The sequence below is a fragment of the Phocoena phocoena genome, chromosome 10 (genome assembly GCF_963924675.1).
Source record: "Phocoena phocoena chromosome 10, mPhoPho1.1, whole genome shotgun sequence".
NCBI lineage: Eukaryota > Metazoa > Chordata > Mammalia > Artiodactyla > Phocoenidae > Phocoena > Phocoena phocoena.
In genome coordinates this window covers 95,367,653-95,386,955 of record NC_089228.1, presented here as the reverse complement: position 1 = coordinate 95,386,955, position 19,303 = coordinate 95,367,653, and the positions used below count along the sequence as shown (strand labels likewise).

General features: G+C 41.3%; 1 protein-coding gene across 3 annotated transcripts; it reads right to left on the bottom strand.

The window, feature by feature from the left end:
- Positions 1-254: 254 nt before the first annotated feature.
- On the bottom strand, positions 255-18,042 carry TBC1D7 (TBC1 domain family member 7). 3 transcript variants are annotated; one of them, XM_065885397.1, is made up of 7 exons: positions 17,887-18,042; positions 16,754-16,834; positions 13,133-13,320; positions 9,085-9,222; positions 2,894-3,039; positions 1,510-1,639; positions 255-477 (listed from the first exon to the last, which is right to left on the bottom strand). In XM_065885397.1, the coding sequence occupies exons 1-7, from the start codon at positions 17,996-17,998 to the stop codon at positions 391-393; spliced, it is 882 nt and encodes a 293-aa protein (XP_065741469.1). In that variant the 5' UTR covers positions 17,999-18,042; the 3' UTR covers positions 255-390. The 3 variants fall into 3 exon arrangements, with proteins under 3 accessions (XP_065741469.1, XP_065741471.1, XP_065741470.1); XM_065885399.1 differs by lacking the exon at positions 9,085-9,222 and having other exon boundaries at positions 391-477; positions 17,887-17,998; XM_065885398.1 differs by lacking the exon at positions 16,754-16,834 and having other exon boundaries at positions 391-477; positions 17,887-17,998.
- Positions 18,043-19,303: the final 1,261 nt, after the last annotated feature.

Sequence of the window (19,303 nt, the reverse complement as noted above, 5' to 3'; positions counted from 1 at the left end):
GTTCAGAACAAGTTCCTATTGTATAAGCACAGGGGACTATATTCAATACCCTATGATCAGCCATAACGGAAAGGAATACGAAAAAGAATGTATATGTATGTATAACTGAATCATTTTGCTGTACAGAAATTAACACATTGTAAATCACCTATATACTTCAATAAAATAAAAATTTTTTTAAATGCTATTCAGAGTTGAACTCTGTAGTTCTGTGTAATCAGAAAATGCCATTCCACAACACAGTGACTCCAGGTATCTTAAATAAATTTTGCTGGGAAAACAATTACACTTTGAGTACCAAAGTGAGAACCCTATTATCAGTTTAGTAGATCATGTCCCAAAAAAGCCCTCTGGGCAGGCCTGGCAGACTGTCCACAATGTCAGGAATGTTCAGGCGGAGTGGACCGGGGTCCCGCAGTGTTTGTGCCATAAGTCGATGGCCTTGCTCACAATCGCATCCGAGCTGTCCTGGGGGATCTGTGAACAAGCAAACCAGTCTCTGAAATGTGTTTCCGACTTCAGTATCTCCCTCATTTTCACTCTGGTACAAATCTCATTTCCACTGGAGTTTTCAGCATTTTTCAGAAAGCAATCGCACAGGAGGCTAGTGCCAGGATCTGTTTCACGCGCCACCTGAGGCCGCAGCAAGGAGCAGTCGTGTCATACCACCTAGGGTCGAATCCTGCACTGCCCACTACTTGCGGACTCTTGGGCAGGTTATCTGAGCTCCCTGGGTTCAGATCCCCGTCTCTAAAATGAGGCAAATGATAGCCGCAATTCACAGGGCTCTTTACCGGGTTACATGACATAATTCACAAAAAATACTCAGCAGTGGCCCTGGCACTGTGAGCCACTAATTATTACAACGATGACGGTTCTTTGATCCAACATACCTTCACTTAGTACTTATTTACTGGGCCACTGTTCAACTGTTAACTGACTGATTAAAATATATAGACTTGGGGTCCAGTGAAATTCACTCACACCTAAGTCTCTGTACTTCCACCTCTTCTTGCCTGGTTAAGGGGATTCTAAGATACAAAGACGGGGAAAAACAGATTCATTCTGACCCTTTTCAACATGCTCTCAGTTTACATTTCAGCACATTAACAAATCCAACTGGGACTCTACCAGAGATAGCAACAGAAGTGAAAGGACTTACAAAATCCTTCAGAACATCAGGTTCCCTTTTCCAGCAACAAAGATCAGTCACCCTAAAGTAAAGATCTCACCTCTTCCTTTTCTTGACAAACCTCCTAGGGGTCACATCAGGGGATGAGACTCCAGTCCCGGGCGCATACACTCATGGAGACTTGCTGCTCAGACCACTGACCCCAAAGGACTGCACTACCATCCACAGAGCAACGTGAAACTTCCAGGGGAAAATCGTTTCTTATGATGTAAAAGTATACTATGTCTCTGAAATAATCTAATGCAATAGAAACATCTGGCTTGCTAAACTGACTTCCCTTCTAGATTCAAAATTAAAACAAAACAAAGTACACTTACATTTTCCAGAAACTTTGTTATCTTCTCTGCACCGTTCAGTGCCATTACTTTTATTTTAAAGGTTAAGAGAATTTCCACAGCTACAAAAACTAGTATCTTACAGGATCCACTTATAACTTTATCCCAAACCCTGCAAAATAAAGATATAATCAAGTTACGAGTCTGAAGTTTATGTTTATCTAAACAGCTCAAATTTCAAGATTAAATCAAATTACATTTTCTTTTAAGTACCGTCGTCCCTCAGTATCCCCAGGGAATTGGTTCCAGGACTCACTTGCTGTGGCTACCAAGATCCGTGGAGGCTCAAGTCCCTTGTGTGAAATGAGGTGGTACAGTCAGCCTTCTATATCTGCAGATTCCACATCCAAGGATTCAACCAACCACAAATTATAAACACAGCACAGAATCAGCTGAATCCACAGATGCACATCTGCGGATACAGAGGGCTGAGTTCATGAGCTTCAGAGAAGAGCTATGAAGAAATCATCATCAAGGAAAACAACACAGATCAGCCATTTGAAATCTATTTCAGACACAATCAGCAGTGGAAGGAAAAAAGGAACCATGGCTAGAAAGTATCAATATTTGCTCTGCTAGGAATTGACCAGTATGCCAATTCCCTAATGTTTCAAAACTGACATTTTCGGGCAGGAAAGTCCTAAACCAAAGCTTAGATTTTACTAACATTTTGTAATGTTAATATAATCATTACATGGTAAGGAACAACAAAAGCAGCAGATGAAATGATAAATTCAATTTCATTTTCCAGCGGTTTAAATTCATTAAGGAGCCAGTTACTGAATATACTCTAAAATAACTATTCTGATAACTCCTATAAACTCTTACAGTTGGTATTATTCTATACATGCCAAATACATTGTCTTGTAATGTCCTCTGTACATTTACCTTTCTCCTCAACTGCAAAGCTGTGGATAGGGTGATCCAGGACACCGAAATACCCGTAACGCGTCTGAAGTTGATGAAGAGCTGAGTTTGAGTCTCAAGTCTCTCACTGCCTTCAGCTACTTTAGAAATACACATTTTCTCTAGGACCTGCTCCATTTCTGGAAAAGCCCACATGTACTCCTAGAGACTATTTCACATGAGAATACTGAACAGCATCGAACACATTGAGGGCCTTCAATTTCTCTAACCGTATGTTGTAACATTTTTAATATTTATATTAATATATTTCTAATGTTTCTAACTTTATATATAATAAGCAGAATCGTGTGTTGTTACGTTAGCTGCTGGAGAAGTCAGCATAAATTATTGGATTGTTCTAAAGCAAATTCATATTCCAAGATGATCACGTTAAAAAAAAAAAAAACGCAGGATTTTTCTGCCTCTGAGCCTGCAGTCCGTATTTGAAAGAAATACTTGCCTCTGTAAGCTGGATTCAGGCAAGCAGCCGGCGAAGCATCTCTTGAACCAGAGATCATAGGGCAGTTTGGACACTGCAGAGCTCGTCTTCAGATGACGCAGCAGTCGGCTATCTTCCAGGTTCAAGTATTGCTCAAAAGCCTTTGGCTAATGATTAAACGGGAAGAGATTACTCAGTTCCTGTGACATAATGTTACCTGATCTTACAGCCTGTGATGAAAAAGTGTACACGCTGAACGCAGGAAATGCTAGAAGACAAAGCTTCAGGCTCATTTAAGTCACTGGTGAGACAGCAGTTTCCCAGGTCAGAACTAACCAGAGGAACCAAGCGTCCAGGACTAAGGGGTTTCCTGGGACAGTCCCAGGCTAAAAGGAACCGTTAGTCATCCTAGTTAGTCCCAATTGTGCTAGCCAGATTCGACAACCTAAGACAAAAGCCCAAACCAAAATTCAGTTGCTCTGGGGAGCTAAGAAAGGCCCGCGTTCTGGCCGCTCTAGGGCAGCAGGTTTATGTTCAGGGAAAGGACAAGGGTTAAGACCAAAGAAACAGAGTGGGACTAAAGCGGGGACAGGGAACTAGGAAGAATGGAGATGAAAAGGCCCAGCAGTCACTGATGCCACGTACGCTGACCCACGTGGAGCACACTCTGCACTTGGCAGCTACAACAGGGGTAGCTCTGTCCCCAGCAAGATGTACACAAGAATTCCGGAGAGGTACAGGAATAACACAGGGGGACAATGCTCCAGGGTTCCATCTGGCAGCCTCTCCCATGTAAGGTTACACAACAGCCGACACTAGAAGACTGGGATGGGAGCTAACGAAGCTGGCTCCCAGACAGGTCTGCTGTATTTACAGGGTTCTCTGGCAAAGCACGGATCCTAAGGTCAAACCCTCAAGTCTGTACTCTCTATCCAGAAGGGCATGACCAGATCCCATATCACCTGGCCAAACGCAATTTTTTTTTTTTAACTAAATATCTGCACCACTGTACTTCTGCCGAAGAGGCAATTCATAACCTTTACGATGTCCACCGTAGCCAGACACTGCTACATATATAGGGAAGGGAGTAAAAAGCAAGATAGCTTTATCACAGTGTGTTATAGTTAGCTCTTTGCAGCTCTCTCAACCAGGCTGGAAGCTCCTTGAAGGCAGAGATGCTATGATGAGAAAAAGCAGAGACGACAGGCACATCCAGGTGGGAATCCTAACCCATATACTTAAGAAGCCAGAAAGAGTTTCCCAGGACAGCTGACGTTTGAGCTGGCCCACGAAGAAGGGATGGGACTTGGCCAGGCAAAGAGGGCCACACATTGATATCTGGTCCAGCTTAAAGGATAAATATCCCTAAATAAAGAGAGCTTCTAAAAAAGGAAAATGCCAAAACCGCTATAGGAAAAAAATGCACATGGCTCTAACCCATATGAAAAGATGCTCAACCTGGCTATAATAAAAGAAATGCAACCTGAAACTATAGTAAGGTATCCTTTCTCACCGATCATGCTGGCAAGAACACATACCAGGTTGGCGAGGCTACAGGGAAACTGGTGTTCTCATCTGTTGATCACGAGTATGCAAAAGGGTATGAGCTCTACAAAGAGGAATTTGAAAAAAACCTAGCTGAGTAACATATGCCTTTACCCCTTGATCTAGGTCCATTCATTTCTAGGAAATCTATCCCCCATATATACTGGCAAATATACAAAAAGATACATGCACAAAGCTATTCACCTGTTATAACAGCAAGAGACTGGAAACATCTCAATTAGCCAACAATAGAGGATGGGTTGAATAAACTAGGATGGAGTGGTATGCAGCTGTGAAAAGGAATAAGGAACGTCTCTATATACTGCTCATGGCATAATCCCCAGCATATATTAGGTTAAAAAAAATAAAGCAGGGAAGAAAAACGTGTATCAGATACTACTGCTAAGTCTAAGAGGGTGAATATAAATACATACCACATGTGCTGTTTTTTCTTTTTAGTGGAAGATGACATTTATACTGCCTGAAATTTTTAGGACACAGCAAATGGTAGAAATGGTAGATGCGATGATTTTATTTATATTTTACTGTAAAACATTTAGGTTATTTCCAACATTTCCATGACTCTCATATACTTACTTTTAAGGAAATAAAGCATACCTCAACAGAAGGCAAAACCTGGTAAGAGATTTAACCACCTTGAGAGGAATTTATATTAAACTTAAGAAGAGGCTGCTAATAGTGTTTATTAAAAGAAAAAACCCTCTCTTTAGGACAGCTTTTAAAAATTATATCAATGGCAAGGAAAGAAAACTCACTCACTTTAATGACTAAACACAGTTAAGACTGAGGTGGCTTAAAGGCAGTCTGATCTGAAGAGAACAACAGAGACCTTCCATGTCACACCACTGAAGCTGGCCTCTACTCTCCTTGGTAATCGGAGGCCTCATCAAAGAGAATTTCCAAAAGCTTGTATGGAGAGGAAAGCTGTGATGTAATCCTATAAATCAGAACACTACAACATAAAGGCATCATCACCAGAAATATTCTTTTCTTTGGATGTCAAAGCCCGTCACTGTCTATCATGTGCACATTTCCCCAGGATTATGAAACAACCTATGCTCTGTGATAACAAATTTGGTAAAACCACAAAAATCTGAAAAGATGGCAGACAAGATTATAGAAACTAACAAAAAGCTAGGCAGAAGAGATCTAGTATACAACAACAAAAAATTTTAAGCTGGACTAAACAAGGTTTAACTAAAGACAAGTTTTTTTAAAACTTGACTTTAAAAGTTTAAGTCACACACACACAAAAAGTTTAAGTCACTTGATGGCTAAATCAAATAGCAACACAAAGGAAATTTAGCTTTTCTTATACATTCTGAACCTTAAAAAAAATTTGCAACTATAAAAAAAACTGTGTGCTAGGCACTATAATGTACATGTGAAAATAAACCCCCTTTTCTGAAGATGGGGAAATTAAGGTTCAGGGGACATAGGGACATTAAGTATCTTGCCCATTCTAAAATGCATTTCTTTAACAAAAAAAAAAGCTCAAGGCATTTTTGAAAAAGAACAATAAGAGGGAAATTTCCCTACCAGCTATGAAAATATGCTAGGAAGTTAAGGTAAGTCATATGGTACTGGCCAGGAAACAGACAAATACCTTGATAGAAAAAAAAAAAGGAGTCCAGAAAGAGATAAATATATATATAAACCTAGTACACGATAAAGAGGGCATTACAAATCTGTGAAGAAAAGAATGAACTGACCAACAGCGTAAGTGGTAGTTCTACTGCTTATTAACTGTGTGGCCTTGGACAAGTTACTTAACTGCTCTGTGCTTCAGTTTCCTCATCTGTATAAACAGATGTGTTAAGATGAAATAATTCATCAGCAAAGCAAATTTAGTCTTGGTTGGCATGAATCATGTTCTCAAACTGTTGACCAGTGTGAGGAGGAAGAGGGCGGTGGGGTGCTGGCTGAAGCTGTGCTGCAGTTATAACCACAAAAGAAACAGTCACGTCTGCATCTGATGCCAGTTGCAAAGGTAAGTCCTTCACCAATTAAAGAACTAAATTTTAAAATATTCAAATATTTTTAAAAGTTAGAAGCTTTTTAAAAACTTGTTTTTAGGGCTTCCCTGGTGGCGCAGTGATTGAGAGTCCGCCTGCCGATGCAGGGGACACGGGTTCGTGCCCCGGTCCAAGAAGATCCCACATGCTTGCGTACAGCAAAAAAAAAAAAAAAAAAACTTGTTTTTAAATCTCGGGATTAGAAAGGGCTTTCTAACTGCGATACAAAACAGCAGAAGAAATACTGATAAATCCAATGGTATCAAACCTTTACATCTTTACACAACAGGGAGAAATATTTTCAGAGAAAATATTTAACTTACTTAACAAAGGACAAATATCCAGCATATAGCAATAATTCTTACCAAAAAAAAAAAAAAAAAAGGAAAGACGGAAACAAAACAGAAAGGTAGACAAATATGATGCCAATAAACATACCCAACGCTGCTTAACTTCACTCAAAAATGAGGCAATGGAAATTAAAATGGGCTACGATTTCACTATCAGATTGGAAAAATGTTAAGAGAGTGATACTATCAAGTACTGGCAATGGGGTGGAAAACAGGAAATCTCAAACTGTTGGGGGAAGCAAAACTGGTACAACTTCTGGGTAAGTAACCTGGTAGTTAACAAATTTAAGTATGTCTCTTGCAATTGAGCATCTGTTGTATAGGTAACCCACCCTAGAGACACACACACACGTATACACATGGGAACACATCACGTACACAGAGTGGGACTGTCAGCATGGAGCCTTTACATTAAATTAGGGCAAATTCTTAACAGAAAATACTATGAGAACTTTTTAAAGTGGTTCTAAATGAGCGACTCTCAATCCTAGCCTCATTTCAGAATCACTTGGAGTTTTAAAAAAGTAGAATTCTGGGGCCTCACCCCCCTGAAGATTCTGATTTCATTGGTTTGGTCATTTTTAAGAGCTCACAGGTGGTACTAATAGGAAGTCAGGACTGAAAACTACCTATGTGTATTGACATGGAAAAGCTCCCAGACATTAATTTTTAAAAAGAATTGTAGGGCCGTATAAACAGTATAATACTTACATTTAAAAAAATTATATATATATGTTATATACGTACACACACACACGTGTTCATGGGAATGCACTCGCAACCCCATCCATTCCAATGCACATAAAATAGTCTAGACAAATACACACCAAGCTGATGACAACGCCCACGTCTTAGAAAGTGGGGGAGGGGAGGCGCTGGTGCAGGTCTGTGACAACACTGGATTCATTTGGATTACTTAATACTTCGAGAATGTATGTTACTTATGTTATTAAAAATAATGAATTTTTAAACGAACTATCAAAATGCTACTGCATTTACTCCAATAAGAAAAGCGAATCACAGTATGATTCGCACCTCTTGATTTAATTAGGCAGCTAACATTTCATTTCCATATGCTCCAATGCCATGCTTTTATTTATTGAAATTAAGTGAATTAAATTTCAAAATTCTAAAATCAAATTTTACTTAATGCAAGTACATAAAAAACACTCCTGTTCAGTGCCCTGGGAAACGGAGGGCTGAAGAGTCTCGCCAACCACCCTAACGGACACAGCAGGGATGGATCTCCAGGGCTCGGCTGACCTGTGCCCCGCACCTGACCCTGCGTCCTGTACACGGTTACTGCTTTCAACAGAATGTCCAAGTGAAACAATTCAATGACTTAAGAGAAAAGACTCGTTTTTATAAAATGAGGGAAAACACTGGGCAAAGAGAATGGCAAAGGACCCCTGGCTTGTGCTGATGACACAAGCGCTGGTCTCCAGATTCCCAAGTCAGAGTGTACAGACCACCAGCTGTCTTCCTCACAGAGTCCCGACTCTAATGTGAGATCACAGTGTGCCCGGCTAAAACGAACCGACCACATTTCCCAGGCTCCACTGAAAACTGGGGCGGCCTGGTGACACAGTCCTGCCCGCCAATAGTCATGCAGAAGGCAAGTCTGTTTAAGGGGGACAGGCTGGCCTGGCTTGTCACTTCTCCTCCTTTACTTTCGTCTTTGCTTTTCCCTTCCTGCCTAGAACAGGGACGTCATGGCTGTCACTCCAGCATCTGTCATGGGATCACGAGAGGAAGAATCACACCTAAGAAGGCTAGTACAGGAGGACACGAGCCTGGGTCCCTGGCCATACAATGGCTGTGGCACCAGCCCTGGGCTGCCTCGCCTCCAGACTTCTGCTTACGTGAGAGAAGACAAAGCCTCTGTTACTTGGGCTTCCCATTCTACACAGCCAAACTTAAACCTTAGTACAGATGGGTACTTCTAGCTAAAGTCAGGGGATTCTGGATCAAGATAAGGAATACCATAGAGTGGGGGGTGGGTCAGCTACAGCCTGCAGAGGCCAAATCCGGCCACAACCATGCTTTTACGTATTTTGTGTGACAACAGCAGAGCTGTGTGCTTGCAACAGAGACATACACACCCAGCCCCCCAAGCTGGAAACATTTACCATCTGGCCTTTTACAGAAGGTATCTGCTGATTCCCACCACAGAGGGTCCACACATAATGGTAGCAGCACCGGGAGGTAAAGGCCATTTCCTGAGGACCCCCATTACCATTGCTCACGCCCACCCCAAAATAGCCATAACAGCATCCCTCACCAGCTGGGGTAGAAAATCCCGGTACTTGTTATTCAGTTGGTTCACAAAGCATCGGGTGAGCCAGTAACAGTCAATGCTATCTTCCACCATCTCTTCCATGGCTTTAGCAATGGCAAGAAATACTTCATCTTCTGGCTCCTGCAAGATTAATAATAACTCTCAAGAGGGAGGTAGAAGAGAGAAATACAGAATTCTTTAATAATAATGAAGCCTTGCTCCCTAGATTCTGAAGGACCTGCAATACATCAAAGTGGGACCGAAAGCGCACAGTCCCTCACTAAAAAGATGACCAAGGGGAGATGAGGATGAGTAACCAGAGGAATCTGAGTCGGCGCTGCTTCTGAACACTCAGCTTTCAAGCTGAACATTCAGAGATTTTTCAGCTTCTAACATTAAGGTCAAAGAGTCAACACAGACCCTAAGCAAGGGCTGACTCTACACCCCAGAGTATTCTCTGCGCTGGAGGAGAATTCCTTTCAAACAGAAGTGATAAACAGCAAACAACTGGAGACCTCTGTCAATAATTTGCAAACATTAAATGACCCCAAAAGGACTAAATAAGCATTTTATTTCAAAGCATTCATACATAGCTTTACATTTTTGTTCTATCTTTAAGCACCTAAAAAGCTAAAAATGACCCTAGAATCGGAATTTTAGGACTCAGAAGAATGGCATTTCTCAAACCCTGTGTCAATACTCAGAGCATGAAAGCAAACCCTCAAGTAAGTTTCGAAAGAAGTCTCATAAAAACTGGAATCCACTTGAAAAATCTGTTTTCTAACACCATATCTTACACCAAAAGCTTTACATTTTTCATCTAGGATTTAACAGCTGAAGGGTTTTAAACATTGAAAAACTAAAAAGCTTCCTTCTACTCCCCTAAGAAGTCCCAAGTTAAAACCAAAATACCTATTTTAACAGAAGTATTGCATTTTAGGCCTCCTATCCACTTATGAACATTCTACAAAATGTCAAGAACAGCAGAAAGTCTCCTTTCGTGGACTCCCACCCGGCCCTGGCGCTGTGCTGGGTGCTCCTGAACCTGGCATCTCAACGTTGCTCCCAGTTACTCTGAGACACAGCCAAGAGGACCAGCGCCCTCCAGCTGAAGTCAGCTTCTACGTGCCCAGCCCTGTGCCGAGCACTGTCACACAAGTCTCATTAAAAGATAAGAAAATACAGCTTCTAGGGCTTGGTGACCAAGGAGGCTTGAGCCCAGAACAAAACTTAGACAGCACGTCAGCCTGAGGCCATGGTACAGGTGCCTGGACCTCGAGCCTGGAAAGCTGAACAGGGATGAGGTGGAAACGATAACCTACCACCTAGATCTCTTGAGCTAATGGATAATCTAACCTAACTTCATATACAGTTTAGGAACTTGTGTAGTACTAACAGCTAACTGCATTCTGCTGATGGGAAATAAAATGTAAAGTTTGAGGATTCCAACTATTTTCAGGAATGTTCTCTCTTGATAAACTTCATCAGAGTGGACGACCTAAGATTTGCCCATGGGACCCAAAGCAGCCTCAAAAAGAAAGAACAAGTCGAAGTCCAAACTGCTGTGCTAGCACCCTGCAGTCTTCAACAGCCACCAAAACAATTACAGAACAGCAGTTTGCAGGCAAATCCCTCTTCCGAACTCACTCTGTTTTAGCCAAAAGTTAAGATGCTTAGAGTGAACTGCAAGTTGTATTAAAATAGCCAAAGCCCAAGAGCTATAGTCATTACTTTGCCTGCCCTCCTCCACTCCCCCTCTCTTCCCTTTATAAACAATAAGCAGTCCAAGAAACTAGAGTGAGCGGTTTGTCAAAGGGGAAATCTATAAAGCAGGCTGGAGCCTGTGGGCCTGAGGCCAAGGAGGGGTCAGGGCCAAGGAGGCAGCCAGTGACTACAAGGCCTGTGTGGCCTGCAGGCCAGGGCCAGAGAGGTGGCCGGCCGTGTTGGTCACAGACAGAGGAACGAGCAAAGAAATAAATACAAATAAGAAGAGGCTTCCATCAGCCTCACTGTCACTGCCAGAGAAGGAAGTTGCAAATATAAAAAGGGTGAGGGCTAAAATGAACTTGTGATATTAGAAAGGAATTGGCACTTCTGACATTAACTCAGGGTCTTCAATATAGAAATAAATAGATATATAAACATATAGGTGTGTGTAGATTTCCTAGCTGTCTGCTGAGAGGGCCTAGAGGCAATGACACACCAGGGACAATGAATATACCTAGCACCCTGTTCTTGGTTTCTAACTATAATACTTCAAAAAAAAAAGAAAAGCCTGATTCCAAGCCTGGGGTAGAGAAAGTACAAAATGAGCCTGGAATATCTTTTTGTGCCAGAAAGTAAGAAAGTGCTCAAAATGATGGGAACTTGTCAAAAAGACACAGAAGTCACAGGGCTTCCCTGGTGGCACAGTGGTTGAGAGTCCACCTGCCGATGCAGGGGACACGGGTTCGTGCCCCGGTCCGGGAAGACCCCACGTGCTGCGGAGCGGCTGAGCCCGTGAGCCATGGCCGCTGGGCCTCCGTGTCCGGAGCCTGTGCTCCGCAACGGGAGAGGCCACAACAGTGCAAGGCCCGCGTACCACAAAATAATAAAAAATAAAAAAAATAAAAAGACACAGAAGTCAGCTTGAAGGGGCTCCTGCTGGCTAAATATGGGACAATTTTAACATCAAAATAATGGCAGTAATGAATTATAGGCCATTGAATAAAAGAGGAATCTATAAATTCATACTGATATACATAAATGAGGGAGAAGGGAAAACTCTTCCTTACAGAAAAGTCAACGAATAAATTCAGAAGGAACGAAGGAGTTAGAAGATCACCATTTGGCAATCAGCACAGTAAAAATTGTTTCAGGCCAGAGTCAGTGGATTGATAATTACACAGTCTCAAAGTACCTCCCCACAAGTTACTTATTAATTACAAAGGGAAAACAGCAACCTTACCTTGAAAAAACCTGGCAGACATCACCTTAACCAAGTGATCAAAGTTAGCAGTAAGAGCAATAAGTATCGTATTTCTGCGGAATTCCTGCCAGAAACGCATAACTAGATTTTAATCATGAGGAAACACACAAACCCAAACTGAGAAATGTTCTACTGGCCGGTACTCTTCAAAACTGTCAAGGTCATGAAAGACAGAGGAAGACTGAGGGACTGTTCCAGATTAAAGGCAACTAAGACATGGTAAACATAATGCATGATCCCAGATTGGATGCTGGACCAGAAAAAGAACATCGGTGGGACAGTCAGCAAAATTTCAATAACACCTATAGATTACAGTATTGTATCACTGCTAATTCTCTGGTTTTGATAAGTAACCAGAGTATAATTAAGATGTAACATTTGAGGATGCTAGGTGAAGGTATATGGGAACACTTAACTCTTTATGCAACTTTTTTCTGCTATCTTAAAATGAAGAATTAAAACAGAAAAAAAAATTTTAATCGTTAACAAATGGTAAAACTAGTAGTTGAAAGTTTGATAAGTTCTGAACCATAACTTTTATTGTTTAGATAAAGGGCATTACTGGGACAATTGGTCAGACGGGAATGGAGTCTGAAGATTAGATGTTAATACTATATCAATGTCATTTGATGTTGGTGTTGATGACAGAACTATGGTCACCTAGGGGAGTGTTCTCATCTTTAGCAAGTATACACTGCAGGAATCTGAAGGAATGGGATGCCGCGTCTACGTCTTATTCTCAACTGGTTTGGAAGAAAAATATGTATACATATATAGGAAAAATGAGAAAGCAAACATAGTAAAATGTTAATGACTAGGGAACCGAGATAGAGGGCATGTGGGATTTCTTGATAGTATTCTTGCAACTTATCTATAACTTTGAAATTACTTCAAAACAAAATTTTAAAACATTAGGGAGATTGAGTCAAAACGTACAGGGCTATGAACGTCTGGGAAAGATGTGTTGCTTTTATTCTACAAAGAGCCATGGAAAGTTTCTAAGGTGGAACATAATGCAAACAAAGGCTGGCAGACGGAGCAGGTCTAAAGCTGAACCAAGGGTCACACAAAAGCACCACTGACCAGTGCAAAGGAGGGGCTTCGAGGCAACTTCCCAGACTCTAGCCGATGCATGTAGAGATAGACTTCAACCTGAGGTGTGGCATCACTGATAAAGCGAATGACTTCCAGGGCGTGAAGGACATCAGAGTACTGCTCCTTGCGATACATCATCACCTGGGCATGGGACTCATGGTGTGGAGGCAAGATGCCTATAGAGACCCGGGGCGGGGGGAAAAAAAAAAAAAGAGGGCAAAATACTGAGGCACCAATCCAAATTCCTCTTCTATGAAAGAGAATCCTGTGCAAAGCTGCCTACCACAATTAGACTAGAACTCACACAAATATTTAGTTACCATAGAGATTAGCTTTTAGAAATTCACACTATAAATCAAATTTTAAATACTATCAATATTCGAATGGCAATTATATCATTGATATTAAAGAGAAATGAAACGACATCATAAAGCCTTTGAATAAATGTGCCACATAAATTCAAGATAAATCACACCAATTACAATAATGATTTAATTCAAGTTTATGGCTGTCAGCCTTGGGCCACCCTTAGCTGCTAAAGGCCTATCTCCAGTTGCTGTGCTTGGCCCCTAATATGGAATTGTTCCCATCCCCCAACCTCCACAATTCATATGTTGAAGCCCTAACCCCCAATGTGACTATATTTGGCAACAGGGCCTTTAGGAGGTAATTAAGGTTAAAAGTCATAAGGTGGGGCCCTAATCCAACAGGGCTAGTGCCCTTGTAAGAAAAGGAAGAGCCACCAGAGCTGGTGTGGTTTCTCTCTGCCGTGTGAGGACACAGCAAACCAGGAGGTGATGCTTCACCAGGAACAAAATCAGCCAGCACCTTGACCTTGGACTTCCCAGCCTCCAGAACTGTGAGGATATAAATTATTTAAGCCACCCAGTCTGTGGTATTTTGTTAAGGGAGCTGTAGCTGACAACACAGCCCCCTTCATCTTAGAACCACCACCAAGTGGTCAAATCCTTTTCTTCCCCAACAACTAAAACTTGCTCAAAGTCCTAAAGTCTCTTTAGAAGGAAAAAAAAAAATCTCTAATTTTCACTACCAAAGTGACCTTATATTACATTTCAATGCCATTTTATGCTCATTAATATATTTAAACATGATGTCTTCTCATTAGACTTTGGGGCAAGAACCACATTTTTTTAAATACAAACAAATGGCATGGAGAAAACACACTGGAAAGAGCACTGGATGGGCCTTCAGTCAACTAGTCCCAGAGGTGTTAACACCAAGATGCTCACAAATGTCTCTCCGGGGACTTGTCTCCTTATCTTCCAAAGGCAGGAAATGGGATGGGTAAGCATTTCACCAAATGTTCTCTGCAGAACATGAGCCCCAAGGGTCTTCATGAGAAAAAGGGTACCAGAGTCAAACAGATTTGGGAAGTGGTGACAATGAAATTAAGGCTTTAAGTTTTGCTATAAAGAAAAACATCTTGCTTTATTTACCCCAGCCTCATTAAACTTCATGAAACTGTACCGTAGCCCAAGCTCCAGAGTCAAAGTTCCTGGGTCTGAAGTCTAGCTCTACAGTTAACCGGCAGGGTGACCCTCAACAACTTACTTGATCTTCCTGTGCCTTAGCTTCTCCATCTGAAGAATGGGAAGAATAATACCCATCTCACACAACTCTAATGCTGACTCAACAAAGTAACATACATAAAACACTAAAAGTACATGGCACATACTAAGCTAGTGTAAGTGTTATTAGCTAGTACACTTGACTATGGATCTCTCTTTGGTGCAAACTACCACAGATCCAGTATTCTACAGAACATTCTGGGAAACGTAACTTGGATGAGCTCAGAAGACTAACACGGTGGGAGGTTAACGTTGGAAACAAACTCCCAATATAGTGTGGCAGCTCTAAATCTCGAGTGCCTTTTTAAATAATTAATTAATTAATTTTTGGCTGCCTTGGGTCTTCATTGCTGTGCATGGGCTTTCTCTAGTTGTGGTGAGCAGGGTCTACTCTTCATTGTGGTGGGCGGGCTTCTCATTGCAGTGGCTTCTCGTTGCAGAGCACGGGCTCTAGGCACGCGGGCTTCAGTAGCTGTGGCACACGGGCTCAGCAGTTGTGGAGCACGGGCTTAGTTGCGCTGAAGCCTGTGGGATCTTCCCAGAGCAGGGCTCGAACCCGTGTCCCCTGCATTGGCAGGCGGATTCTTAACCACTGCGCCACCAAGAAAGTCCCTCGAGTGCCTTTAACGGCTAGAACAAGGGAGACTCACCTGATAAAGCAAGCCACGAAAAAGAGGTGATGAACAGCCTGACAGCCCTTGGCACTCAGCTGCAAAGTACAACTGTCCATCTCATACTAACCCACTGGCATTATCAGTTAATAAGACACACAGTCTTTCTCAGCAGATGTAAATATGATCGACATTCCCACCTAAAAGGCACCCCTGGAAGGCATTTACTTTGATGGGCACTGGAAACACTAATATTTTTAAAATACTCAGGGAAAAACTGAGGTCGTTTTCACACATTCTCTATAATTTATCCGCACGGTGACCTATTAGAAAAGTAAGTGTACAAAGGCTGGCAAGAGGCACAACGAAAAAGGCAAAATGCACAGTGCTTTCTAGCACGGCTTGCATTCCCTCGCTGGCCCCACCTTACATAATCAGATTCGGGACTCCAGATTTTTCAGGTCCTGAAAATATAGTACATCTTGGAAAGAAGACAAGGTCTATAAATCTAGCCTAACTTCAAATGGGCTCTACAAACCTGAGCTCAAATCCTAGCTCTGCCACTCACAGGCTATAAGGCCTCAGGCAAGTTATTTCACTTCAGTCCTTTTTCCCCATCGGTAAAATTGCAATATTGATACCTGCCTCACAAGGGAATTCTAGGATTATCCTAACTTTTGTTTTTTTTTAAAGAAAGAAAAGGAGGGTAGTAATGGATGGGTATTTTCTACATCAGCAGGCTCAGCAGTAATAGAAAAAAAAAATCCTTAGCTCAAAAGGCATACTGCCAGTCACTTGGGGCACCTAATACACGTTTTCTTCCACAGAAACTGAGCGAGACTGTTTTTCCTTCTCCTTCAGCCACTCTTCACTGTAAGTTATTCATTTGCGCTTCTAGGAAGTAAAAACTCTTCAATTCTTTTTTGATTCTGACAGCACTCCTTAGGAAGTTATACCTCTACAGCTGGGAGTCACAGACTAACAAATCAACAGCTAAACCCTAGGAGTTCATTTAGCTCAATATCCTCATTTTACAGATGAAAGAAAAAAAGGAAAAAAAAAAAAAAAAAGAGGCCTACTGGCATCTTCTGGAAGGTTACTAAGCTGACAGTAAAGCCCAGACCAGTTCGCCTTTCTCCCGGCCCAACGCTCCTCCCACACCTTGTCTCAGGAAGGTGCGCCACTGTCTCTTCTAATGTCACCTGACACTCAAGAGTGACACGCAGTGGACCACCTCTGAAGGTCACCTCCTTCCAGGCTTCCAAAGTGAGTGGTGATTCAGGCTCCCGAGGTTAGACCCAGTACCCAGTAAAAGGCCTAAAGAAATCCTTTTTCTGACTGATAAGACGCCAGTGATCCCATCATTCAACATTTTTGAAGATAAAGCTTCCAACTCTTGGAAATCATACCTAGAAGCACCTTCCAGACCAATGCACGGTACATGGATGGGAGCGGGAACCTCTGACTAAAAGTACAAAGTTTCTCAATATCTAGAGGAAGAAAAAGAAAAAAAACACAAAACGATTAGATGCTTTTCATACTGATCACAATAGGTAAAGATGCATTTCATGTCTGAAAACCAAAAGTATAGTAAGACATCTCTTCAGAGGCAGGCTGCTATACAATCAGCAAATCTAGGAAAGGTAACACTAGACTGACTTCCAGCCCAGGTGTTCCCACTAGCTATGTATTTTTTTTCCCAACTAGCTATTTAAAAACAATTAGTGTTTCACGGTGTCGGAGATGCATTTTGCATATATTACTACATTCACTATAATATCAGCAGTAGTTACTATTTATAGAACTTATTTCATTTATCCACATCGCAAGCTTGTTGGGTAGTTATTGTTTCAAAGATGCAGAAACTGAAGCTCAGAGCAGTTTGCGACTTTAAGTTTACATCACCGGTGAGTGGCACAGTCAGCCTGCAAATCCCCACATTCACCAGTAAGCCACATTCAACCACCTTGGGCCTCAATTTCCCTACTTGTCAAGTGAGGATTATAATACTTACAACACAGACTGCCTAGTGAGGATCAAAGATCAGGTGGGAAATGTTTCTGAAATTTTAAAACACTCTATGCATTTAAACTACTGTTTTTAACTATGGCTCGGTTTATTCTACTTTAATTAGCAATAGAACAGACCTTATTATGACTGGCTTAGAATAAAAATGTCAATATATAACGCAGTTTCAGTATCCATAAAAGAAAATCATGGCAAGAGTTGCTGCAAATTTACCCAGAAGCTATGATGACACCTCTGAAAATTGAGAAAAGAAAGTACATGGATCTAATAAGAGAAAAAAAATATTACTGACTTCTAAAGAGGCCTTTCAAAAAGGTCTGGCTCTGATTCAGAGAAATATAAACTTGAAAAATCCTTAACTTCTCCCAAAATATACCATTCTACTGCCATCCTATCACTAAAAAAATACAGCAGGTAACCAATACCTCTGGACATCTTTAAAGGTAACATTTAATTTCAGAAGATCTGGGAATGACTGAGAACCAATAAGGTAAATTTAACTTATAAAACTCACCCAGACAGTCATCTTTTAGGAGAATTTCTAATGATTTCTTTTCTTCAACTCCACGAAACCCCACTTTTTCATAATATACTGAACGGAAGTTTCTCTGGGAGTCCTCAGTCATGTTTCATTCTTGGAGAGACAGAACAGGGAGCAGAAAAAAGTGAGCCTAAAAACAAATGAAGAATTGATGAAAAACTGAATGATTTTCTCCAACTTTTCCATGAATCTGATACACTATGATAAATGGCCTGCCCTTGCATAGAACTCAGTATTAAACCTTCCCTTTTACACACCCTAACATCACCTCACCTTTGCACCTTGGCCAAAAACCAAGATACAAAACAAAAGTCCTCTGAGCTGCTGTAACAGATGGCACAGGTTCATGCCTTAGCACTCCTATTAGGAGAGAGCCTAGCACAATGGTATATTCTGCAGCCGTTACACACGTTCAAAGAAAAAAGTTACTGAAATAGGAAGACAAAAATGTCATGCAAAAGGGATTACCAAATATACATGATGACTGTTTTAAAATTTTTTTTTAAATTAAGAGTATTCCGAAATGTTAACAATGGTTATCTTTAGGCAGGATTCCAGATGATTTTAATTTTCTTTCTTTGGCTTAGCTGTCTTTTCTAAAATGGGCATTTTGTAAAACAAAAAACTAAGTTATAAAAAGAGTAAAAAAAAAAAAACCCACAAACCCAAGTTCCTCACTTAGTTTTCCTTTAAACACAATTCTATCCTATGTAATTGTCAATTCAAAATCCACAACAGATTAAGCATTAAATTATAAACCAGAAGAGGGGCAGGAATGTAGCCGGTTGACAAGTGATATCACAGAGTTGGAGACAAAATAATGACTTAGAATCTGGCATCAGAACTCAAAAAGTTCGCTGGTCTCTCTGGTTCTTTCACAATAACCTTCAGTAGGACTGAAGGCAAGTCATCAGGAAAAGTCAAATTAGGTCTGTGTTTTAAGAACAGAACGGATGTAATGCATTTTCCAAAAAATATACCACTGCCTGCCCCAAACGCTTAAAGCGTCGGTGCAGAGTATAACCCTCAGGTTTTATAAATTCCGAGATGTCCCCAGGGGCTAGGGGAGGGTTGAGTTCTAGACAGCCAAGGTGTTCCTTATTGACAAGATCCTCACTGAGACGATTCGGGCACAGGAAAGAACAGAATTCGTTTAGGTTGAGGAATTCTACAGGGTACTGAGCTCTTAGGACCAAACGTTTTTTAAAAGCAGGATTTCAAAGCATTAAAACACTAAATAAGGTGGGATTTATTTAAAAGCAGCATCCAAACAGCTGCAAGGCGATTCGCTGGCTGCCGTCTAAGGACACCATCCTCTGACTGCAATTCAACAGCAAACGCGTCCTCCTGGAGGAAATAAAGTAAGTTTCCTTGCTGCCCAGCAGCGCCC

Bases quoted from the DNA above. Each gene is read 5' to 3' on its own strand.
- TBC1D7 (XM_065885397.1), bottom strand. From the start codon at position 17,998: ATGACTGAGGACTCCCAGAGAAACTTCCGTTCAGTATATTATGAAAAA. The intron at 13,321-16,753 runs GTATGATTTCCA...GGGTCTCTATAG, and splicing joins GGTCTGGAAGGTGCTTCTAG to GCATCTTGCCTCCACACCAT. The intron at 478-1,509 runs GTAAGTGTACTT...GCTTGTTCACAG, and splicing joins TAACAAAGTTTCTGGAAAAT to ATCCCCCAGGACAGCTCGGA.